Raw genomic sequence first — 26,327 nt, 5'->3', positions numbered from 1 at the left:
ATATTTGTAGGTGGCTTAGTAGGGAGAATGTTCTCTCCCTGTTGGAGAGGCTCATTCCCGCCCCCATGCCGCCTTTGCTTTTCATCTCATCTCCTACTCTCATCTGCTCTGTTTTCCCCATGGTTAGAAAACAAAGAAGCTGAGCATGTTCCATGTGACCAAGTGGCATCTCAGTTCAGGAAGATCTTTGTTCTCTACGCTAAATGGGCTGGATTCATATTCTAGGTTGAGGACGGGTGGTGGGAGAACCCTAGCTGCCATGGAGCAAGTGAGGACATCCTATTTTCAAATGGGATGCCCTCATGCAGATACCCAGTGTGAGAAAACAGGAGGAAGCATTCAGTCAAATCCTTCCTACCAGCATACCCATAGAGGTATGCAAGAAAATAGTGTTTAAACAAACAAATCACACATGCACACACCCTAAACCTGCTGTGACAGAAAATACTGCATATGCACACAGTCCTCATGCTTCTAATGAATGCTGGCAGCAGAGAGCATCATCATACATAAGCCCAACAATGGTAGAATCCTACAGTTAAGCCAAAAGGAAGTAAGTGGCCTGTTGCTTGCTCCCTGATGAGATGGGGAGGGAAATGGCCACAGAGAAGTCCATGGTCCTTTCCACAGTATCCATTAAGCTTCAAGGTTGACTGCAGTTTAAAGTACTGGAGGAGAGGAGAGGTTAGGGCAATGCAGGGAGCCACACCTGAAACAAACAATTGAATCCTGGCCCTCTGCCCTTTCCTGGTTCATAAAGCAGAAAGTTCTGCCTGCTGCCCTCTCAGGGTCCAGGGTCCACACTTTCTTCTGCTTAAGAGATCAATTCCAGCAACTAGACCCCTGCAATCCTGCTTTTGAAAGCACACAGCCCCCAGGTCTACATCTGGATATGGTTACCCATGCCCTCAGTCTCGCATTTGCACAGCTAACTTAGGGTGTGCACAGTACCTGAGTGATAATGGCACAGTGGCACTTACTGGATGAGCAGCATAACAACAGATAAGGCAGAGTCACATCTAGTAAGGTGAGTTCAAGACAGGCAGGACAGAGTCAAGTTCAGGTCACAGCAGGTAAAATAGAAGTGATGGCAAGTACTGCAGGGTCCAGTATAAACAAGGTGGTCCATTTGTCAGCACCATGGACAGGGCACTGTGAAGGTGCAAAACTCCCCCTGAAGACCTGTTCTTAAAATTTTAACTCTGTTCTTATGCAGGCCAGTGCTGTGTTTTTCTGATGTATCTGGTACCCTTTGCAGCAATGAATGTGAGAGAAACTAACCGGAATCCAGAATTCATAGCTGCCAAGTTATCCCTTTTTTTAAGGGATTTTCCATTATGCTAAATAGGCTTCCTCGCGAGAAAAGGGAAAACTTGGCAGCTATGAGAATTATTAAAGCATCACTTGCAAGAGGTGGCAAAGATGGCCCAGTGTGGGCTTACTAGGGGCAAATAATGGCTCTTCACAAAACTGTGTGAAAGTCATGCTTCCAGATCTAGACACAGTCAATGTTAAACCACCATCATTCGTTATTTGTTTGCTGCATTTCGGAATTGCCCTTCATCCCATGGGATACTGGAGTGACTTGCAAAGTAATCAGATGAGATACAAGGTATCACACAATTGTTAAAACATAAAAAAGATCATATAAAAATATTGCTACTATAAGTAATCTTCAATAGAGAAGTAAACAGAATTGTAACTGTTGTACGGCAGATAATATTTGCTCTCCAAAGGCTTGAAGGAACAGCTGCATCTTCAACTGATGCTGAAAAGTCTGGCCAAGGACCACCTGCATCTTTATAGGGATGGTATTACACAGCCAGGGTGCCATAGCAGAGCAGGCTCCATCCTACATCAATACACAGTGAGCTATACCTGCTGGTGGGACTGCAAGGTGGGTCTCCCCCAAAGACCTCAAGGCTTGGGTTGGTAGATATTGGGAGAGGTGCTCTTTTAAGTACTTTGGTCCCAAGTCATTTATGTACACCAATACCATCTATCTCTCTCCTGTTTCTCTCTGTCTGACTCTCTCTCTTTGTGATTCTGTTTTATTAGTTCTAATCACATATACAAATACCAAACAAGAAACAACAAAATATCTAGGACTTCTTCTCACTCTGCTCCACCAAGTGCTATAGTTCCCTACATGAGGCAACCTTAAAATCCTGACTTTTCTTCAAGCCACAAAAGCCAATTGTGCTGTTTGCCTTCTGAATTTCCAAGTGCACACTATTCTCCTTGTGTCCAGTTCTGATCACCACAATTTTGAAAAGGTTTAGTGGAAGAGAAACAGGTTCAGAGGAGAGCAACAAAAATTGTCCAGGGTATAGAAAACAATTCCTGTGAGGAAAAGTTGAAGGAACTGGGTATAGTGGTATAGAGCCAAGAGGCTAGTCAGGGTCAAAACTACACGAATAGTTCTGATTCATGTGATGAGACTTTAAGAGAGGGCAACTGCTAAAAGTAAGTCACAGAGTTCAGGCCTACCAGAGCAGTTCCCCATAGTTCTGAGAATCAGAAATGCCATGGCAACTCTTGAATCTTAGACACCACACGAGAGCAGTAAAACCCTACCACAGCTACATTGTTGAGCTGAATCATCCTTCGCCTGCTCCACAACACCCCCCTCACAGATTCTCATGAGATATTTAAAATCTAAAGACTTAAAATCAAATATTTCAGGAATGAAAAGGTTCATGACCTTAAGGCAGTGGGTGGGGAGAAGAGAAGGCAGGCGGTTGATGACTTGGTAAAGACTGGGGACAGAACAGCATGGAGGAAGATTATGTTTCTTCAGTCGTGGATGGGAGAGAATAAATCTAAGGATGCAGAGCTCAGCTAAATGTTCTCAGCCAAACACTCCCAATTTGAGGAAAGCTGCATACTTTGAAGAGGCAAAGGGGGGGGGAGGCTGAGTAGAGAAGAGAGAAACAGCTTCAAAGTGAACCTGAAAAGCTAAGCCACTTGCTCAGGTTTGCTCAATTTATTGGTAGTTCAACTAGTAAGAAAAGAGACCAGGTGCAAAATATATTGAGCCTTAGCAAATAAGTCTCATATGAACTTCCAAGGAAGAATATGTTCCAGGATGGTCCCCACAATACGACAGCAGAGCCAAGCATAAAACTACACTGGCCTAACCTGTTGGTACATTAGTCATTAGTGTGCGTCCAACAACACAGCTGGGCATGTGGGAAGGAAGACTTGGCAGCTGTTTTGTTAGGTGGTGGCAACTTAGCATGGAGGGCCAATAGTGAGAATGATTGAATGGAAGATCCTAGGCACAGAATGAGGTATAATCATAGAGAGGCTAGGACTGGGGAGATCCAGGCTGAAATCCCCACTCAGCCACGGAGCTGAGGTAACCTTTGTCCAATCACTACTATCTTAGCCTCTCTCAGAAAAGGTAGGATATAAGTACAGTTTAATGAATAAACATTCTTAGGTCAAGGCCACAGGCTCTGTAGAACAGTGGTTCCCAAATTTCTTTATTTTTTTGCCCATGGACCTCTTGAAACTTGCTTGGTGTACAGTGGAACCTCGATTTACACCTACCTCCGTTTACGAACGCCTCCGTTTATGAATGCCGCGGACCCGGAAGTGTTTACATCCGGGTTCCGCGGCGCTCGGATGCGCAGAAGCGATCTGTGCAGCTCACGCATGCGCAGAAGCGATCTGCGCAGCGCGCGTGCACAGAAGCGCTCTATCAGCGCTTTGTGCACGCGTGGAAGCATGCCTTCGTCGAGCGAATGTCTCGTCGAGTGAATGCCTCCGGGGAATGGATTGTGGTCGCAAACTGAGGTACCACTGTACATAACGATTTTTCTACCTGCTGTAGCTACTGCATGATTATTAATTGTACTTTTACAGTGGTACCCTGGTTTGCAACCGTTTTGGATTACAACCACGTCAAACCCTGAAGTGTGTGTCCCTTTTTTTTTTGGATTGCAACCCATTTTTTTTATTACAACCAATTCCTTTTTGGAGGCCCCATTGGCGAAAGCGTGCCTTGGGTTACAACCTGATTTGGTTTACAACTGGACCTCTGGAACGGATTATGGTTGTAAACCAAGGTATCACTGTATTGCTTTTATTACTTACATATTGCATTTCATCGGTGTAACAGATGGAATTCCACAGAATTCCAAATGTAGTACAATCATAAGAAGCAACAAAAATGCCTATTAAAAATCGATATGAATATTCAATGCCTTCTTTTGCCACAAATCCACAGATATGCTGCAGGCGACCTGAGTGAAGCTCATGGGCTACAGTTTGGAAACCCCTGATGGAGAAGCTTAAGAAAGAAAGGCGTCCAATGGATATGCAGGCTGACCCCCAATGGCTTCATTGCAGTCACAAACCTAGGCAAGCACAGTTTTAACAAGGGCAGAGGTTCCAGGGCAGCAGGCAAGCGGACACAGAACTTATATACAGTTATGCTAAAAAGAGAGACAGTGTCTCCAGACACCGATCAATTTCTATTAATAGCCCGAAGCATTTCAGCCAAAAGACCTTCTGCAGTGGCTCTCTATCAGAGACAGATAAAGATACACATATACATATACTGTCTCTGGTAGAAAGCCCCTGAAGAAGGCCGTTTAACTATTAATGGAAACTCATCAGCATCTTGAGACATTGTCTCTTCTTTGGGTGGCTCATTGGGTGGGTGCTTCCTGGTGTCCTATGTGTGTTTTTCCACTTATACCGTTAATGCATCTCCAGCCAACCCACAGACTGAGTTTACTGCATATTGTGGTTTTAAAGTTCCACAGCCTCCTGGCATGTGTTTGTATCTGCTAATGCCATAACTATAGTTTTTATTTAAAAAAACAAAGAAAAAACAGCAGGAAGTTAAAACAAACTAACTAACTTCCCTCTGGACCAGGCATCCCCAAACTTCAGCCCTCCAGATGTTTTGGACTACAATTCCCATCATCCCTGACCACTGGTCCTGTTAGCTAGGGATCATGGGAGTTGTAGGCCAAAACATCTGGAGGGCCGCAGTTTGAGGATGCCTGCTCTGGACTGTCAGTTGGGGACTAAATACAGCTAAATGCAATATTCATATCCAAGTACTGGTTAACTCTGCAACCAAAGCTTATTTGAGGAAACCAGTTCCCAAGAACACCAGTGTTCCAGACTTTGTTCTCTGTTCTCTCTTCAGAGAAGCGGACACGAAGCAATGGATTCAAACTTCAAGAAAGAAGATTCCACCTAAACATTAGGAAGAACTTCCTCACCGTAAGAGCTGTTCGGCAGTGGAATTTGCTACCAAGGAGTGTGGTGGAGTCTCCTTCTTTGGAGGTCTTTAAGCATGCTTTGATGGTGTTTCCTGCTTGGCAGGGGGTTGGACTGGATGGCCCTTGTGGTCTCTTCTAACTCTATGATTCTATGATTCTATGAACTCCACCTGCAGAAATCATCATTGGTACTGAGAAGGGATGGGAACTTGCAGTACAACAGCATTTGGAAGGCCACAACTCCCATCGGTGCCAGCCAGCATAACTTGTGGTCAGCCACAAGGGTAATTGTAGACCAATATCCGGAGTGCCACAAATTCTCCACACCTGGTACACTCCTCTGCAAGTCTCAACATGCCCAATAAAACTTTATCCCAAGTGAGCCTGTCTAGGATTGCAGCCTGAGAGAACCATCATTAGAACAAAATATTGCAGCTTTTCCTGGGCTCCCTTCCACTCACCCAGACTTCAGTAGATGACCCTTGGGATTACTTCCAACTCTATCATTCTCTGATTAACTGAAACAAAATTTTAAAAAAATCCTTCCAGTAGCACCTTAGAGACCAACTAAGTTTGTCATTGGTACGAGCTTTCGTGTGCATGCACACTTTTTCAGATACCTTCTTCAGAGCACACGAAAGCTCATACCAATGACAAACTTAGTTGGTCTCGAAGGTGCTACTGGAAGGAATTTTTAAATTTTGTTTCGACTATGACAGACCAACACGGCTACCTACATGTAACTATCCCTGATTAATATTTATCATTCTCCAGTGGACAAATGCTGAGAGCTGTAACAGAAGAGGAAGTTCCTGTGACATTTAGAGGAATAAAATTATGAGGCAACAATAGAAGGAAGAAGGCAAAGATTCTTGTTCCCCATCCCACAAGCTGGGATACATATTACAGCGAAAGACTGCAACACTCATCCATCTTTTGAGCAGTAACAAGCCACCAAGGGCAAGGATAATCCTCCCTAGCAGACCCATTTTATTCGGGGTTTTTTTACTTGTCATCACAAAAGCTTTTAACCCCTGAAGCAATGAGGGAAAGCCACTGCTGGGCAAGGCAGTGAAGATGGAGGCTCAGCGCAGCATCTAGAGTATTGAGCAATCATTGTAGGGATTTCTGCCTCACATTGGCTGGCTGAAGCCTGCTCCTCTGACGCAAGAAAATGTTTTAGCATTCAAGCTTTTCCTTGCGTAGTGTGCCTCTTACTAGGAAAAGCACTAAAGCCACATGAAATATACATCGCAGTCATAAATTGCTGCTTTCGTCCCCAGCGGCTGCAACTCTGCATGCACATTGCCAGCAAAGCTCTGACAGGGATGTAGCTGGATGCAGTGGTACTTTAAATTTTTTATGCAGAACAGGATCAGGAAGGATTTTTTTCCACAAAGAAAATTCTAGGAGCGTTGCTCCTCCATCTCTAAGCTCTATGCTGCCAAAACTCCTGAGCAGGCAAGACTATGTATATTCCATGCTGAACACAAATTGTAATTCTGTGCCACAGCCATTCAAATTCTGCCCCAAGAAAACCCCAAATTGTGCAACCTCTATGAATAAACTAAACCATGTGCTCCCTCGTTTTGTGTCATTTGTTCAGAAGTTGATTGTTGGGTTTTTAATTGTGCATCTTTATCAAGCCATCTTCTGGGATTTCAGTGGGATTTCTAGCCCTTCTGCAGCCATAAGGGCTAGCAACTCAGAAAGGTTGGAAATGTCCTATTGTAAGAACACATCTGCCTGGTACTTTGGGGGCGGGGAGGAATCTAATAGGATGAGCCTCAGCTGCTAATTTGAACCAGAGAGAAGAGTTTGCTGGAATTCTGGGCGTGATCTGCAGTTCTCATTGTTACAGGCAAGCAGAACTGGCTGAGGACAGTTTCATTGCTGCTGTTGCTTCTCCTCCCTCCCAAAATTCAAGGCTAAAACCATCGAGCAGACGATTTTACTACTCCTTCAATGTGTGAAAGACTGCAGTCTAAGTGCACCTTCTCATCTCTACCTAATTTTCTTATCAAGACACTGGGATGAAACCAAATGCCAGATCCACAAGGCAGATGTGGGCAGGCGCTGGGACGTGGCTTTGCTGTAAATCCCCCAAATTCTGGGGGATTTAGAGCAAATACTAAATGGCCTTGGTCCAGTATACCTGAAGGAGCGTCTCCACCTCCATCATTCTGCCCGGACACTGAGGTCCAGCACTGAGGGCCTTCTGGCGGTTCCCTCGTTGCGAGAAGCCAAGTTTCAGGGAACTAGGCAGAGGGCCTTCTCGGTGGTGGCGCCTGCCCTGTGGAATGCCCTCCCAACAGATGTCAAAAAGGAAAACAACTACCAGACTTTTAGGAGACATCTGAAGGCAGCCCTGTTCAGGGAGGCTTTTAATGTTCAATAGATTATTGTGTTTCATTTTTCTGTTGGAAGCCGCCCAGAGTGGCTGGGGAGACCCGGCCAGATGGGCAGGGTATAAATAATAATAATAATAATAATAATAATAATAATAATAATAATAATAATAATGTAGAAAGTCCCAGCAACTCTAGCTGTGGCTGAGAAAGAACGATGTCTGAAACCCATAGAGAAATGCAAGTCAGCATAGATAATACTCTGACCTAGATGGACCAATAGTTTCACCTGGCATAAGGAAGCTTTTTATGTTTCTGTTCTTGGCAACTACTCTGTTTTCTCAGAATTGAGTCAAAGCACTTTAGCAGCTTTCTACATGGGCCAGCTTTTACTGTCCAGGCTAAAGGCATCGCTGGACAGTTTTACATTTGACATGGTTCATTCCATTCAGTACTATAGACCTGGTTTAGATTCTGATATAGTCACCAGGTCCTCGGGGCAGAGTCGGTTAAAGATATGTAAAGTTCAGCGCATGCCAAGAATAAGCCAATCAAAAACCACAGTCTAGTCCAAAGTTCCACATAGACTCCAGGTAAGGAAATTAAGATTGCCGGGTGCCCAAAATGCTTTGGAAATAAATCCATTGTTTTGGACAATAGTTGACATTGCTTCAAAACACTTACAGCAGCCTTTGGATAGAAGAGGAAGGCAGAGCTTGAGAAGCTGAGGGGGCAAATTTCAGGCAGGCACCGGATAGATGGAAAGAATGCAAAACACACTCTTTTGTTTCTGGAACATGACATTCCCCGGGGCCTCAAGAAGCACATCCACTCTCTGTTAAGAAATACTAGAAAGAAAGAAAAAGCTCCAGCTCCAGAAATGAGAACGCCAGCTGTTCTCCCCAGGACATGCTGGGGAAAGTGGGGCAGCTCACTCTTCACCCTAAGTGGATTTGCCAATTATGGGCTCACTTTTCAGGCATCTTCTGGAAAATCTGTTAGCTCATTAATGCATTACTCAATTCCCCAGAGACTCCTTTGCAATCTCAGTGCATGTTGCAAAATGTGCAAGAAAGCAACAAAGGATGGAAGAATGGGAAGCAAGGAGGGATGATCCAAGAAATAAATAAAATGTAACAAGAGGCAACAGGGCAAAGACAGACTACCATGCCTGCATGCTACTACTGGTCTGAGACCAGGGCTGGGGGACCTTTTTCAGCCTGAGGGCCACATTGCCTTATAGGTAACCTTCTGGGGGCCACATGCCAGTGATAGGTGGGTCCCAATGTAAAAAAGGGGGGGAATAGCACCAGATAGGTTCTTACATTTGCACAGTAGGCTAGACTCCAGCCGTATAAATGCCAGAGTTTTCTCACATAAATACACTCACATCTCTCTATCCAGGCAAACAAAGCAGCTTAATCACAGTTCACAACCATATTCCAGCTAGGCAGAAGCACTTAAGGAAATTGCAGAACAGCAGTTGTGAGGGGTGTGGTCTGGGGAGGGCACATGTCTGGGGAGATCTCTGAGGGCCAAGCAGAGAGATATTGAGGGCCACATTCAGCACCTAGGCGTGAGGTTCCCACACCCACCAACAGAGGCATATCTGCATGTCCTTAGAGGCATATCGTTTCCTCTTGTAAGGTTCAAGAGGAACAGAATTCACAAAAATCTTTCCTCAAAATGCTACGCTCTGTTTCTACTTGCAGCAGTCACCAATGTCTGGCATATGGCACATACTCAACTCAGTGTGCCCCGAAAAATGTCCACAGTAAGAGAGAAGGCAATTTTCCTGAGGTAGCAAGATTGATTCCATGCTGCTTCACAAGAACTCCATGGGATGTGCAGCAAATGACTGCTTCAGGCTGAAGCCGAAGCAAGGACCTAAGCAACAAGCCAGAGATTCAGAGAAAATGCTGAGGTGATCACTGGTGCAACTCTGCCAAAGCCATCATCATGGGGCTGGAATGGCATTGGCACAAAAACCCTCCTCTGCCACATCACTTTTCCAAAGTACAGTCATACCTTGATTTTTGGAACAGCTTAGTTCCCAAACGTTTTGGCTCCCAAACGCCACAATCCCAGAATCGACTGTTCTGGTTTGCGAGCTATTTTTGAAAGCTGAGTGTCCAACGGGGCTTCCGCAGCTTCTGATTGGCTGCGGGAGCTTCCTGCAGCCAATCAAGCCACGCTTTGGTTTCCTAACATTTTGGAAGTTTCCAGAACAGATTCCCTTCGACTTCCAAGGTACAACTGGACCTCATAACACTCGCCTCCTGCTTTTCAGAGAATCAAAGAAGGAGCTGCAAAGTCAGCAAGAGATAAAAGTCCTTCTACTGCAGTCTACAAACATCACATGTCAACAAGGCGCTGTCATCAAAGTAACTCTGATACTGTGAAGTACAGGGCATCCCTTGCATATTAGGAGTCTCAGGCGACCAGTTTACCCAGGGACTTCCCCACACCTAAGTTGATGCAATATGCATCAATAGAAGTTCACACATATCGTCTCTGCACCCCCTTAAAGCCTCACTATGGAGCACTGCTCTGGGCAGGGGCAATGCCCAGAAAGCATTGGCTTCATCCCTTGACATTAAGATACTTGTGCACCTGGGGGCAGCCCAAATTCTCCTAATAAAATCCTTGTCCTGACAGAATGTTAGCCTTAATGCCATGTTGGCCTTAATGCCATGTGCCTCCATTCACATCCATCCCTCCTTACTCTGGTCTCCTCCACCTTGCCTCCCTCCCTTCCCCTTCACCGTTTATTGTCTCCCTCACCATCAATCTTTAGACTGCAAGCTACTTTGGGTAACGATCTCCCTTTTTGTTTGTATTGCTCTGTAGAACACTATGCACTTTGATGGTGTTCTATAAATAATCACAATAAGGTGACTGCCACTGGCATTATATATACCAGCATGGACATTATTAGTTTCTGTAAGTGCAAGTACACTTGGTTATCACTACTGGGACTCTTGCTATTATACTTCTGGCAGATTTTTTATTTATTAAAAACTTCATTCTCAAGGAAAGACACAGAACCAATGCAAACAAAATGGATCTCAATTCTCCACCAATACAAGGGAGCCAGATATTCTCATTTCAGACATCGGGTCCAAAAGCCTTTAACCTGCCTTTGGGTAAGGAAGCATTAAATTAACCGCTTCTCAGAAAACTCATTTATATCATCAGATTAACCATATCCAATATCTCTCCAGAAGTATGGGCCTCCCAAAGGGCTGAACTTGCAGCGTCTCAACACAGCCCTACTAATATGAACCAGGTCCCACCCGCTTCTGTTATTGTCATCATAAAGAGAGGCCCATTTGCAGGCCTCTCCTCTCTACCCCCAGCTCCCTGCACAAAGTTTTCACCATGGTTTCCTCACATCAATTATTGAAGTAGATGATTTATTTAAAGGAGCGCCTCTCTACTCTTCGATGTATGCCACATTTGCCAAGGAAACTCCTGTGGGTCTAGAGCCATTTTTTTGCAGCCACGTGTGAAATGGAACGAAATTTGCCGCTTATGTGATGAATGGAACGAAATTGCTTGTACAGAGGAAAAAGAAAGAGGAGGTGGGTGGGGGGTGGGAAGAGTCAAAGAGAGGGGAGCAAGGCTCCCCTGGCACATGGCAATACCCAGGGTGGGGAGAAGGGTCCCAAACATCACTCTGTGCCAATTGGATGGCATGAAATTGAGAACTGGGGCCAATCACATCAAAGTGTGCTCTCCAGGTCAGCAGGAAGGATGAGCAAATCACAGTTCTGACTCCTGTTTGCTCTCTGGCCACATCACCCACCCACCCCTGTCTGGCCAACATTTCCCCTCCATCCTCTGCTTGCTGGATTTAGAGGCAGCTTTTTGCCCCCCAAGGGCCACATGCAGCAGTGGTTGTGTCTAGAAAGTACTATTCACCTTCCCCTTTCAACATATATCTTCCCTTCTCTGCCCCCCTCACTTAGGCTGTATCAGGGTTGTGGTGTGGTGTGGTGTGGTGTGGTGTGGTGTGGTGTGGTGTGTGTGTGTGTGTGTGTGTGTGTGTAGGGGGGGGTTATGAAACCTTCATTCCTCGGCAATCCCTGAGCAGCAGAGATTGCTGTGCCTGCAGCACAGGAACAGTAATGTTCTTCTCAGCATCCAGCTGATGGCTGATAAGCTGGGCAGCAGGGGATTGGAAAGGTCTCTCCTGGGGCTTGGTGGGCTCTGCAGAGTATGGCCAAAGGCAGCAAGTTGTCCTCATTTAGTGCAACATGTAGGTGCTATGAAATCAGGCTCCCTACAGAACCTTTTCTATACTCCGTCCACACATCACAGGCTCCTTGGCAAAAAGCCTTGCTTGGCATGTCACAAAACACCTCTACTGTGCAACCGCAGACTCGGATACAAAGTATGGACCAACAAGCTGTTGGCTTGATGCATTGTGTAGCAGTTGCCTGTTTCTTTAGTCTTCCTCAAAGCTGTGGCAGATGTGCTGTCTGCAATTGCAATAGCGCATGAAAAGGCCTGATGGAGCCTGGCCATTGATCCATGCAGTTGAGTCTTTCCCAGCTTGATGCTTCGTAGAAGTTTTGGACCAGCTAGATTGGCCAATGATCAGGGATGATCCAAAGAATCTGGAGGGCACCAGATTGGACAAGGTTGATCTAGTTCCTTGGAAGACAGCTACCAAGCGGCAATGGACTTGACCTCTCACCACTCCATGCCTCTTTCCCCAATCTGGTGCCTTCCAGATGTGGTTGGACTCTCATCGTCTCTGACCACAGGCCATTCTGGCTGTAACTAATGGGAGCTGGAGTCCTAAAATATCAGGGGGCAACAGACTAGGATGGAGATGGGGAGAAGCTGATTCAGATGACTGTCAGAATTGCGAATGAACTGCAGGAGTTCCCTCCAAAGTTAAGGCAGGTTTCCCTGCTGCAATTTCTGGGAAAAGCTCTTTGCCTGGAAGTATCCCTGAGGGGTTCTTGTTTACTCCCTGTCTACATACTCTAAAACAGCTGCTAATTTGTACATGCTTACTGCAACTGTGTTCCCCATTTCCCCAAAGGCAGGCAGAAAGTGCTTGTGTGTCTTATATTCAAATCCAAAAGCAAAATCCTCATCACATTTAGCCATTAATATTTGATCATTAGATTTGTCACCTTCATTTTGAACGGGGGGGGGGGGCTATATAAGAAGAGACCCATTTATACTGATTCTCACAGCTGGAAAAAGCCTAACTACTTACTCCCCAAGACTAATTACTCTAATAAATGTTCATGATTTGAGAAATTCACAAGCAAGTTGCAATATGGAAGAGGATCTGGCTGAATTAATTTATACTTCCTCCTTGTTAGACAAAGCCGATTCCAGGCATCTCCGATGATGAAATCGGTATGATCAGAACACTTTTCCTAATAGTTAGAATAAGGGGTGGGGGGGAGGCTTAATAATAATAATTATTTATTATTTATACCCCACCCATCTGGCTGGGTTTCCCCAGCCACTCTGGGCAGCTTCCAACAGAAAAATAAAATACAACAATCTACTAAACATTAAAAGCCTCCCTAAACAGGGCTGCCTTCAGATGTCTTCTAAAAATCATAGAATCGCATAATTATAGAGTTGGAAGGGATTCCGAGCATAATCTACTCCAACTCCTGCAATGCAGGATTCTCAACTAAAGGAGATACCAGAGAACGAGGAGGAAAGAAAGCAGAGCAATTGAGGTAACAACACTTTATAGATAAAACATAGCCTTCAAATCAATCTGTTCAGTAGGTAAATGATTCATTCTCTCTCTCCCCCTCCACCCACCACTATGTGTAGCAGCACATATTCAAATTGTGTCCAGTATGCTGAACTCAGATGCTGTCTGGAAAAAGTTACCCGGGAAAATACAGTCAAGTCCAGCTTCAAAACAAGCTCTCATAACTTTGCCTGTGTGTACATAAATGCACAATCGCTCTGGCAAGTTGCACAAGCAGCCCTAAGTGACACAGAGCCTCTGTTTGGAAGTCTGGGCTGAAGGTTATTATGACATGCCCCTTTTACACCCAGATGACCTTGGGAACCTGTGTAGAGCAGGCTCAACCTGTGGAACAGTTAAATTCTGCTCCAGGGTTTCCTTTCTTATCTCAAGGAGAGTTTTCCAGCTGCTCAGCTGCCATTGGGAGCATGGATTTTATTTTCTGGAGTATGAAAGCAAGAAGATCTGACAGCACTAATGAAGAGACTAATTGGAGAGAAAAAAATCATAGAGCCTCTCTGGGCAATCTTGGGCTAACCACCACTATCTCTGAGAATGACCCACCTGGCAGGGTTGCTGTGAAGATAAAAGGGGCTCACTAGAGGAAAAGTGTGTTATAAATGTTATATTAAACAGTGAAGTCATGACAAAATTAAGAAAATGCTCCTGGTGATTTCTGCTAAACACTGACCTACTCAGATGGCATGATGCAGACCAGGACATACACACTGATTAACCTACATCACCAGAATCAGTAAAAATATTGAATTCTCTTCCAGGGAGTAGCTAAATGTCTTTTGCAGCATCCCAAGTCCTCCCGAAGTGCATGTGAAAGAAGGTCATCAACGGAACCACTAATTAAATTCTGCTTTATGGTATAAAAAACACTATTTAGGGCAACATCACACCCTATAAAATTAAGACACAGAAGAGACCCTAACTCTATAGGAATTCGCATGAATGCTGCCATTACAGACTATGGCCCACAATGAGCCTTCTCATACATTCTGGGTGTGAGTTTTTGGTCAGCCAAACTGCAAGTACCCACCTAGATGGATCAATCCTTGGTAGAAGGCAGCATCCTATATTCCTGTACTCCATGTAGGAAAAAATGGTTTTCTGACAGCAGTTCTTCCATAACTTCCCCCGTCCCCCCTAGAGATTTGGCTAAGATTCAGTCTGTGCATCTTCTGGAAACATTGCAAGACTTTGATATTAGGAGACAGCTTTCGATAGCAGGAGTTAAGCCAACTGGCAAAGGTTTGACAAAGGATGGTGATGTATGTTTTAACTGGTCATTTATTTATTGCTTTTTAATTGACTATTTTTGCTTTTAAAATGCATTGTTGCAAGCAGAAGAGCCAGGCAAATGGATGTAATCAAATGTATGCTGTTTGGGATAAGGGCATGCATATCATTTCACACATATTATATCATTTCACGGCCAATTTTGAATTCCTGAATGCCCTGGTTCTTATTGGTTCCAAACCCCAAATAGTAGCTTAGGGTTTAAAAACTGAAACCCAGCTCTATCTTGCCAATTACTTATTCAGTCTATTTCCTGCCTTTCCTCCCAAAGGAGCCAGCCGAGGGCAGCAACAAGCCCTAACACTTAAGCTGGAAAGTTGTACTTTGGACGCAACTGAGGGGCTGGACTGCTTCAAGCATATAAAAAGGAGGAAACAACAGCAACAGGAAAGCCACATGGTAGATCATTGCACAAGCTGCATAAACATGCATCTAATCCAATGCACATTCATGCATTTAGGAGTTTGTGACTAGCTGTGGCTCTTCAGCATGTACACATACATGGTGCAAGAGCTGTGTGGCACACACAAAAACCTACATGAGGTTTTCATGATTTCTCCTACAACTAAGTGTTCTGCTAGCACAAAATGTTTCTGCCCTGTGCTGGTAGGGTTGCCAGACTCAATAGAGGACAGGACTTCTGTGCCTTTAATTGCCCTGCTCTCTTTTGAGTCTGGAAACCTTAAAGAGAAACCAGCAGACCCTATGCTTGGAAATTAAACAAAGGGTCTGCTGGTTTCTCTTTAAGGTTTCCAGACTCAAAAGAGAGCAGGGCAATTAAAGGCACAGAAGTCCTGTCCACTATTGAGTCTGGCAACCCTATGTGCTGGTGCCTAGTATCTCAGTCCCTGCTCCAAACACACAGGACATTCTGCATGTGAACCACCATCATGGCTGAAAGCTCTTCAAGAATATAGTTGGTGCATGCAGGAATGTTACCAGGTAATTTATTTGGTGGCATGGTCTTTGGGCAACCACCTGCTCAAAGGAGTGGAGGGAGCCTCTCTGCTGTGCCTCCCTGCAGCACAAAGCTCCTTTCCAACCATCTGAACCATCCCCTCCCCTAATAGCTAATTTCCTCTGTCATCTGCAACTCCTTTTGGTTTTCCTTTAACATACAGTTTCAGCATTTTATTGCCTGGAGTCTTATTAAATGAAACAGAAAAACATAGGAATCGAGGAAGACGAAACACTTCCCAAGTTTCAGTGGAATCTAATCTCTGCTTAGAGTCATAGTAGTGCAGGCTTTAAAACTGCATATGGTGTGTTTCAAGGAGAGAGGGGAGCAGGAGAGAGAGCAAGAGAGGGAGCGAGAATATTGCTCTCTTCCTGAACCTGCAACCAGACTTGCTTATTGTCCATACCTGTTTTCAATGCACCACCACTACCACAAGCGACAGACCTCAGAAGGCATCCAGTACGGTAATTGGATTGTGTCATTGACACAATCAATTCTAACCCAGGCTGCATGTGTTAATCAGCTTACCAATGCCAGGATGTCTGTGTTCTCGTGTGTGTGTGTGAGAGAGAGAGGGGGGGTAAAGGTAAAGGGGCCCCTGACCATTAGGTCCAGTCGTGGACGACTCTGGGGTTGCACGCTCATCTCGCATTATTGGCCGAGGGAGCCAGCGTACAGCTTCCGGGTTATGTGGCCAGCACAAGAAAGCCGCTTCTGGCAAACCAGAGCAGCACACGGAAACGCCGTTTACCTTCCCGCCAGAGTGGTACCTATCTATCTACTTGCACTTTGACGTGCTTTTGAACTGCTAGGTTGGCACGAGCTGGGACTGAGCAACAGGAGCTCCCCCCATCGTGGGGATTCAAACCACCGACCTTCTGATCGACAAGCCCTAGGCTCTGTGGTTTAACCCATGGCGGCACCCGCGTCCCTTGGCCACCTGCCCAATTATCATTGTTGGTAATTCCTGCATTCCATTTCCTTCTGACCTCACCATTTACAAATCCTCTCCCATCCAGCCTTACAAAGAATTATGTGTGTACCTGTAATCCAGGATAACAGCCATGCATCCAAAGAAGTGGCCTGCGGTCCATGAAAATGTGTGCCATTTAAAAATTGTCATTTACTAAGGTTGCTACAAGAGATGAACAGGGCTACCCCCCTGGAAAAGTTTGAAGGAGAGGGGGGATGTCATAGACATTAAGAATTGCTGTGTTGGGTCAGATCATTGGTCCATGTGCCTCAGCCTGCTGTCAGACCACAAAGGCCAGACAGATGCACTGAGAAATTCATAAATGGGGAATGGTACTGAGATTGATACAGCTATTTGTTAATCCCCAACATATGCTAGCCAGAGGCATACAGACAGTCTAAAGCGTGCCTGTGGGAACTGGGAGCCATGGGCCTAATTAGGGCTGGCACAAGTCTCTGTTTGGCTTGTGAGGCCACTTTCCTTACAGCACACCCATCCATATGTATGATGGCAGATATGGGGCAAGTGGAGATGAGGTTGCCAGTATAGCTGTCAGTGGCCAGAGCAAGGCAGCTGGGATTGACTATGCCATAAAGTTCTGGAACTCAATAGTCTAGCTGAACCCCAGAGCTTGAAGATTGTGCCAGACAACTGATTGGTGGTATCTTCCAGGCTCCCTTGGCTGGGCTTAGTTTGTGGGATGGATCACCTGACATCACTATGACTGCCAAGTCATTAGGCTCCACCCACCAGTCAAAACAGCCTGCCAAGGGTGGGGGAGCTCAATAATCTGGCCCGCTGACTGGATCCACTTCCCTAACTCTGTTCAGAAGGCTAATGCAAATGTAAAAAAGGAGCAGGGACCGTAGTTCAGTCATGGAGCACACATTTTGCATGCACGGCCTCTCCAGTTAGAAGGATCAGGTGATGTGAAACATCTCTCATGAGAAGCTAAACTCTGCTAGCCAGAGTAGACACCACAGGACTAAGTGGACAAATACTTCAACCTGAATTCTGTATGCTCGTATGAAAGAGCCCAATAAGGAATTAACTGTAGCCTGTGGGGCTGCTTTTGTCCCAGCTCTTCTCCAAAGCAAACACCCACCTCACCCACTAAGACTAACCAGGGTTTCTGCTGCATCTGGATTGAAACCAGCTTCATACCACTAAAAAAAGGGAGTTTGATAGAAAAGCTATCCACAGTAAATTGCCAGTAAGTTGTTTATTCTGCTTTTCACCTCTGTTTTATACAGAAAAGGTCAAGATCTGACAGACAGAGGCAGAGATTGCAATGCAGATTACCCATTACTGCTCTTATATTCTGGCAGAGGGAGGGAGGGAGGAACACCATCCTTCCAGAAGGATGAACTTGTGGAAGGGAAGAGGGTTGAAACAGACATAGCTGAAAGGATGCAAATTAACTTAACATGGTCTCCTCTGCCTTCATCTCTCCATCTCTTTTTTTGCAGAGCAAGTGACAGCCTTAATCTGTCCAATCCAAGAAGGATGTTCTAAGGAAATGCAAGAGGGGGAAAAACAATATCTACTATGCCAATCCAGGAATGTGTGTGTGTGTGTGTGTGTGTGTGTGTGTGTGTGTCTGTCTGTCTGTCTGTCTGTCTGTCTGTCTGTCTGTCTGTCTAACTGAGAGAAAGATTGCCTTGACTCCTTGTCCCACCCTTGTTAAAGGAAGGTTCCCTTGGCAACCTGGTATGATGAAGGAGACAGCTATCGATAGATATCTGCAATGCTTCTTAATACCAGTTGCTGGAAGGCAGAGTGTTCTTGTGCATGAATCCTGCTTGCTGGCTTTCCACAAGCATCTGGTCAACCACTGTGAGAAGAGGATGTTAGACATGGGCCTTAGTTCTTATAGATTTTTGTGATGGTCAAGGAAGCAGCAGCCTCAATCCAAGCTGGTTAGAATGCAAAGAAATAATCACCCAGTGCCTCCTTTATTCCACAGCTCAGTGGAGATGCCCACTCAGTGCACAGCTAGAGCATGTGTTACAGCATATGGTGTTGGAGGCTTTCCTGAAGCAGGCAATACATGGAGGCAAAGTAAGGGGAAAGGAGATCTTCTCAGTGCTACCAGAGGCAAGCAAGATGTGCTGTTGTCACACCCTTGTGTCTCCTCCCTCATTTTATCCTGAAATTTGAATATAAAGGAAAATAAGATGGTTGAATACCCCCAACTGAGAAAGTGAGGAAAGGATGAACTGTCACCAGGCAATGGCAGTCATGCAAGATAGCAAGGTTTGTTAAGATCTAAGGAGACACAGAGGGACGCGGGTGGCGCTGTGGGTTAAACCACAGAGCCTAGGGCTTGCCGATCAGAAGGTCAGCAGTTTGAATCCTCGCAACGGGGTGAGCTCCCGTTGCTCGGTCCCTGCTCCTGCCAACCTGGCAGTTCGAAAGCACATCAAGTGCAAGTAGATAAATAAGTACCGCTCCAGCAGGAAGGTAAACGGCGTTTCTGTGCGCTGCTCTGGTTTGCCAAAAGCGGCTTAGTCATGCTGGCCACATGACCCGGAAGCTGTACGCTGCCTCCCTCGGCCAATAAAGCGAGATGAGCACCGCGACCCCAGAGTCATCCGCAACTGGACCTAATGGTCAGGGGTCCCTTTACCTTTACTTAAGGAAACTCCATAAACCACACCCACACCCTAAATCAGGGATGGGGAACCAATGGCTCTCAAGATATTATTTGACCTATAGCTCCCATCATCCTTCATCATTTACATAGTGCATAGTGAGTTGGCCTATGTTCCCAGGAAACCTCATTTTCCATATGAGGTATCAGAATGCAGTAGAGAAATGGAAAGAACCCATTCCATTTGCCACTGAGGAGATGCACAGAGATGGAAAAGAGTACAATAGGAAGCCATAAGCAATTCCACTTTCTGCTGTACTTGCTGCCCGCACTTCAGAGCCTTAATGAAAAAGAGCCTGTATATACTGCCACCTTGAACACCAAAGTCTGAATATAATTTGAAGGTGGACACTTTTTGCAAGACTGAGGCCTCTAATGACATAAAATCTTTCTTAGCTCTTCCTCCCCACAACTGTTCCCTTTTAGGTGTGCAATCGCTGGCTCCAGCAACCTCCCATCCAACCATTGTGAGTGGAACCAAATTTCCTTTATATATACAGTGCAACAGAAGTTTGCCAAGTGAAGGGATAGCTCAGTTGGTAGAGCATGAGCTTCACGCTGGGTAAAAGTTTCCTGCATTGAAGGGGCTTGGACTAGATGACCCTCGTGGTCCCCTCCAACTTTATAATTCTACGATTTTATTATCTCTTGTTCTGATATTACAGAGAGCCAAACTAACATGGTTTATTCATCTAATGACCACTTAATTCAAACTAGTGTTCCAACAACTACCAAACATCTCAGCCTCTCAAAAATAATTTCATAATAGTTGCTCAATTCAATGTTTTTTAAATGCATTGTATTGTGTAATGCATTTTATGTGTTTGGTGTTGTGACTTGCTGTTATTTTTACTGATTGTAGTTTAGTAATTATTTAATGCAACTGTTGAGAGTGAGTTTCTGCTTAATTATTCTCTGCCGATATTTTGAGAGTTAACGCTGTTGTGTATTTTTATATGCTAATGGATTTGTTGAATATTACTTTAATTAACATAAATTGCTTATTTTAAAGTCATATCTTATTATGGCTTATTTGGATTGGATTGTTATAAGATGTATGATCTTTGTTGTATTTGTTGCTGTTTCTTCAGCTTGTAAACTACCTTGAGGATAGCAACAGAGAAGGGTGGTGAAATGAACCTGAACCTCTCTGCCTCTGCCTCCAACACAAGCCAAGTTGCCTTGTGAACTCATGGCAGTTCTTTCTCAGTATCTTTGAATCCCGAGCAGAACAAAGGCCGTAAGGTTATCTATCATACATCCTATTTCCATGGAAAGTAAATATAAAACTCACAGACTCCAAACAAAGTAACCGAGGGGCAGTGGAGTCTCTCTGCATGCAGTTCTGCCATGTGGCCAGGCTCCAGCATAGCCAATGCCCAAGATCTGTTACCACATGTGCACACAAACATACCCCAAACAAGATAAGAGATATCGTCTACGAGGCATCCTGTTTAACTATAGAATGGCACCAAAGTAACTAAGAACTGACAGGTACTTAATCAGAAATAACAGCTTACTAATAGAAATAGTAACAAGAAGGAGTGGAAGTTAACACTGACAGCAGAAAAGCTCCCAGAAAGAGCAATTTTGTTTCCCACAAATAGGAAAACGCACAAGAGTGAGCTAGGATTTATATAATCTCACTGGTTCTAAACCTATTATGTGATTTTAAAGATCTGAGTCATGGTTTTGAAACCCAGGGATAGTTAACAACAGAACCTTTTGGTCACATCAGCTGGCTGGAAGTTCCAGCAGGTCTGTCAAATGTCACCATTCTTCTCAACACTGCCCGCCCACCGCCACCACCCAAAATTAAAGAGAGGTTGCCACACTAGGGACAGCCAAAATATGCATGGCTCATGTGAATAAGCTGTATCAGGGCAATTAATTGCTGCTTATCGAAAAGCAGCTATTCATGCTGAAAGTTAGACAAAGGACTCTACACAAATGCATAACACATCTAGGCCTGAGGTCACCAACTGTGTGCACACAAATGTTATTATATGCAACTAACATGAAAACATGGCTCACAATTGGTGCCCCACCCCCCACCCCTTTTTAGTGCTGGTCAAAGTGGTACCTTTATTCAGACAACAAGCAAGAGAGATAGAGCTCCAACCCATCACATGACTCCTGTCACATTACCTTTGCACATCATACAATTACATCTATGCCCACCGGTTCCCTTCTCAACCAAGCCACCTCCCACTACAATGTCTAATGTAGGTCATTTGTTCAGCAAATTGGCTGCTATTATGCCTGTTGGCTCCACAGTCCCATTGACAGGCTTTGCAACAGCAGAACCAATGCCTTAAGCCGTCTCCCCATCAAGTAGCACACATGCCCTCGGCTAAACAGCCAAGCCGCCTGCTTTCACAGCCAAGACACTGACCAATATGGCATTTGGTTTCTTACACCAGCTGATTGCCGAGAAAGGAAAACAAGCCAACCCCACCTCATTGTTTCAGAGGCACAGTCATTTTTTCCCCTGGTGATTCAAAATGGACCACAAAATTGGGAGTGGGATTGTTGCTGGCTGTGCAGAAGAGCTTTTTCACCACGCTTATCAAAAGCAGCCTGCACAGCAGGGCCACCTCTGCTACCACAATTAAACCCAAGTTCGACGTGATTGGATTTCTCAACAAGGACTGAGGCAACTACTAGAAAGGCATGCAAGCAATGGAGCCATGGCACAGGGCCGAGCTGCAATATCCCGAGAAATGAAGAACAAAAACTTCCCCAAATACTGCAGGCCATAGGCAGACCCAATTTGGCTAGCCATCCCTTGAGGCTGTAGGGAAAGCCAGTGCTCACAGCTGCTAGCAGAAGCGATGCAAAGATGGACACATGTCAGCTGGATAGATTGGCGCGAATGAATGACTGTCCATCTGGACAGTCCGCAGGCATAACACTGGAAGAGCTGCTCAGCGCATCCCTTGTTCCCCCCATTAAGGCTGTCAGGAGAAGAAAAGAAATCAAACAAATAGGTTGCAAAGCACAGCGAGATTTCTCCCCAGACAATTTTTGCCCCCTGTGTTATAACATTCCACGAAAGCCACATAGCTCCTCCCCCTCCCACTGACCCTTCCATCTGCCTCATACCTCTATCCAAAAAATGGGACATAATTCAGGAATAAGATTGGGGAGGGGGATAGAGAACCTCTATCTAGACATGGCATAATTCTCATAAGGTTTTGCAGCAAGCATTCATATTAAAGCAAGCAAATGCCGCGAACACAAGGCCCAGCCAGCACATCAGAGCCTGCACAGCACTCTCACAGGTCCAGACTGATCCTGGCCGCCACAGCAAGGGCAGAAGAAAGATGCTCAGATTGGCAACATCCAAAAGGAAGTCTCCCTTATCATGCAGGAGCAGGGCTCACCGGCCCTTCCTTGCTTCAAAAGCCAGCTGCTGAGCAAAAGCCAGCTAGGCCAGTTCCCCAACCAATAACAGCTGATTCTCGCAAGCATAAACAGCAATAAATCCTGAGGTGAGCAGAGAGAGAGAGAGAGAAATTCTGAGATAAGCAATAACTGAGGTGAAAAGGACACCCCATAGCTATAGTCTGAGCAGCTGACTCTCCAGGGAGAATTTTCTGCAAGCTTGAGGCTGCAAGCCTAATGTCTACTCAGAACTAAGTCCGGCTGTATCCAATAGGGCTTACTCCCAGCTAAGTGAGGTTAGGACCACAGCCTTAACTCAGAAGGCAAAGTCTGCTAAATGCCATTACTGCCCCTTGGCAGACTTTTTACGCCTTCCTGTGGTTTCAGTTAGCTTGCTTACCTGTCCCTCCTGCCTGTCAGCAGCTGGTTATGATAAAACCTATACTAGTGGAGGGGAACTGGCAGAGTTTTCATACAGCAAGAGCTTCCTGAATAAAACTACTTGGGGAACAAACCCAGCAGAGGCCAAACAGCATCGGAAGCAAGCACCTTGAAGCATCAGGTAAGGGCTTTGGGGTAGCAGAAAGAAGCCCTTCCATTTTCTAAGCACAGGCTAGCAGGCAAAGGATGAAGATCTCTTTCCCAATATAACCACAGCAGCCTCTCAGCGGGTGTGTAAACGAGAGAGAGAGAGAGAGAGAGGCGGGAAGAACCATAGGAAATTGGAGGAGGGGAATACACAAGCTGTGACCGAAGGAATATAGAAAGCTCGGGTAAACCAAAACACGTAATGGAGGCAGCTTCACCAAAACAGCCCTCCAAACAAACCGACTATAGAGATGGGGAGGGGGATAATTTGCACTCGGTACCTAACCCCTAACCCACCCACCACCCTCCCGTACACCGCTCCTTGGCGCACCAGCGTCTGCTGGGGCAGAAAGGGGCGTTGTAAGCCGAGGCGATGTGCTTTTACCTTGGACCCCCCCCCCCAATCCACTTTCCTCCCTTACCTGCCCACGGTCTGGTTGGCGAGCTGCCGCATGCGGTTGAATTGCTTCTTCATGGTTGCGCCCTTGGCCAGAGAGCGCCGCGACGGGCTCGGGAAAGAGGAGGAGGAGGAGGAGGAGGAGGAGGAGAGGGAGAGCTGGGGAGATCGGTGGCTATCCCGGGCTGGGGGAGGCGGAGGGAGGCGGTTACATGGCCCTTCTTCTTCAAGGTAGAAGGTGGAGGAGGAGGAGGAGGAGGTGGAGGAGGGAGACGAGGACTCTAGCACTGCTGCTGCAGCAGCAGCGGCGGCGGGGGGGAAGGAGGGGGGCAGCCCCCGGCCAGCACCATCGCCGCCTCCTGCATCCTTCGGGGGCGCAGCAGCAGCAGCAGCAGCAGCAGCAGCAGCAGCAGCAGCAGCAGCAGCAGCAGCAGCAAGAGCGTCACTTTCTCCCTTTCTGGCTAAGCGCAGCCGCCGAGCGAGCACGCCCGGCCCCGAGTGCTCAGCGCAGCCGCCCGACCCACGCCCGGCCGGCCATGCTGAGCTGGTCGTCTTTATCTTTTCCCTCTCTCCCTCTCTGAGCTCAGCGGCGATGCCGACGCGCTGCGCTGCTGACAAGGCTGGAAGAGAAGCGGCGGCTCGGACTGCGGCTGCCCGGCCTGGGGCTCTGGGAACTGGAGTCTCCGCCTCCTGGCCGCCGCTTTCCCACTTGCGCCGGGTGGGGGCGCTGCGGAGCAACTTGCTGCGGCCGCCGCGCAATGGGGCTGCGGAGGGGAAAGGAGGCAGCAGCAGCAGCGCCGAGCATCCATTCCTGCTCGGGGTGGGTAGCTCTTTCAACCCGAAAATAGCCAGAAATGAGAGGCTCTGTTCACTAGTGGTGATGGTGCTGCTGCGAAAAACCGGTGAGTCTCACAACCACCACCCGGTTGCTCATCCTCATTTGCCCGCGTTTCTGTAATTCAAGATATATAGCTGGCTGGATTGAGAGCCCCCACCCCGCGCGCACAAAAATGTTCCTATTTCGGCCACGCTGCAGCTGCCCAAGTCGGCAACCATCATGGAAGGGGTAGTGTAGAGGAAGCTCTCCGGCTTATATTGGCGACTTGGACCTGGTTCTGGCTAGTTTATTCTGACTGAACACTCAGATCGCCGCCCCCCGCCCTCTACGGACACATCTAGGCATCTGTCTATCCCTATAGGGATTGCTCAATACGCTTTTTTATATATATAAAGCCCCGGCGATTGTGTCCTCGGAAAGCGTGCTCCTCCAAAGGAGATTCTGTTTTGGGCCGGCTTCAAGTTCTACCAGCGTCCAACTCCAAAATGCACAGTGTTCGCCGAACAAAGAAATCGCTGCTTCAACCTCAGCTGTGAAATGGGCAGGAATCAGGACAACATCTTATCTATTGTAAAGATAAGGGAGTATACCAGCAGTGATTGCCACATGACAGACAATTTAAATAACAAATAGGTAGAGTCCACCCCCACCAAAAAACAAAAACAATGTGTGTGTTTTTTCACATAAAGGATTTCACTCCAAGGCCCATCTACACCAGTGTTTCTCAACCTTTTTTGGGCCACGGCACACTTGTTCCGTGAAAAAAATCACGAGGCACACCACCATTAAAAAAGTTTTAAAAAATTAACTCTGTGCCGCCCTATATTATAATTATGACTGTAAGAAACACTTGCCAAATATTGCTTTCCGGTGGGTCAGTGTTGTGTATTGGCGGCCGCCAGGCTCGTTTGCACTGAGCTTTGGGAAAGAGGAGGAGAAATGTTGCTTTCCGGCGGGTTAGCGTTGTTTATTGGCGGCCGCCAGGCTCGTTTGCACTGAGCTTTGGGAAAGAGGAGGAGAAATATTGCTTTCCGGCGGGTTAGCGTTGCTTATTGGCGGCCACCAGGCACGTGACAATGCAAATCGCCCTTCTCGTCGCCGCACGTCGCGGCACACCAGCCAGTGTCTCGCGGCACACTAGTGTGCCGCGGAACAGCGGTTGAGAAACGCTGATCTACACCCAGCAGCATGTTCTTGCAGTGGCTAATTAGAAGCAGGACCTGAGAGTGACAGCAACTGCTGGCATGCAGAGGCCTCCTGCCTCCAGTGGTTGAGGTAGAACACAGCCATTATGGGCAACAGCCATTGGTAACCACTTTTGGTGAAACATACCCATTGTAGCTAGATGGCATTGTCAAAATTTATTGGAACCAAGCAATGGTGCTTAAAAAAATCAGAGAACAGAACCACAGAATAAAAGAATTTAGATTAGATTCTTTTCTCTTTTTGTATTATGAAAAAACTTTAATAAATTTTTATTTTTTTAAAAAAAACACCCAGTGTCTTAACAGCAGAAATCAGAATTAACAAGAGAATCAAATATTTTCATAAGCTGAGAACATATCTGCTGCTGTTGCTGCCAATCATGCCACAATGGTGGTTCATGGCAGGCGACAGTTGTGAAAGCTCAGGTACCATGACCTGAGTCTGCACTAAGAAACAGCCAAGATGGTCTTGGATGAGGTGCAGTTAACATTATTTCCATTCAGCTCAGGTGGTTCTACTGGCCCTCACCTTGGGCTGCACTTGAAACATGGGACGTGATGCCACAGGCCTGGCTGGCTGGGCACAGGGATAGCAGCATCCAAACTTCAGACCCAGGGTCAGGCTCAGTTCCACAAATCAAACACCCTCACCTTTTAGAATTTTTCTCTCTCCTTCTTACTGTTTGAAGAAT

At 46.1% G+C, this 26,327-nt stretch overlaps 1 protein-coding gene across 8 annotated transcripts in view; it reads right to left on the bottom strand.

Moving 5' to 3' along the window:
• ARHGAP44 (Rho GTPase activating protein 44) overlaps positions 1-24,278 on the bottom strand; it is a 92,476-nt gene extending 68,198 nt beyond the window's left edge. For all 8 annotated transcript variants that reach the window (XM_060271798.2, XM_035104686.3, XM_060271793.2 and 5 more), the window contains exon 1: positions 23,618-24,278. In XM_060271798.2, coding sequence (XP_060127781.1) covers positions 23,618-23,670 — 53 coding nt within the window. In that variant the 5' untranslated portion in view covers positions 23,671-24,278. The remainder of the gene's footprint in view (positions 1-23,617) is intronic.
• Positions 24,279-26,327: the final 2,049 nt, after the last annotated feature.

The sequence above is a fragment of the Zootoca vivipara genome, chromosome 2, assembly GCF_965207765.1.
Source record: "Zootoca vivipara chromosome 2, rZooViv2.hap1.1, whole genome shotgun sequence".
Taxonomy (NCBI): domain Eukaryota; kingdom Metazoa; phylum Chordata; class Lepidosauria; order Squamata; family Lacertidae; genus Zootoca; species Zootoca vivipara.
This window is presented reverse-complemented; position numbering and strand designations above follow the sequence as displayed.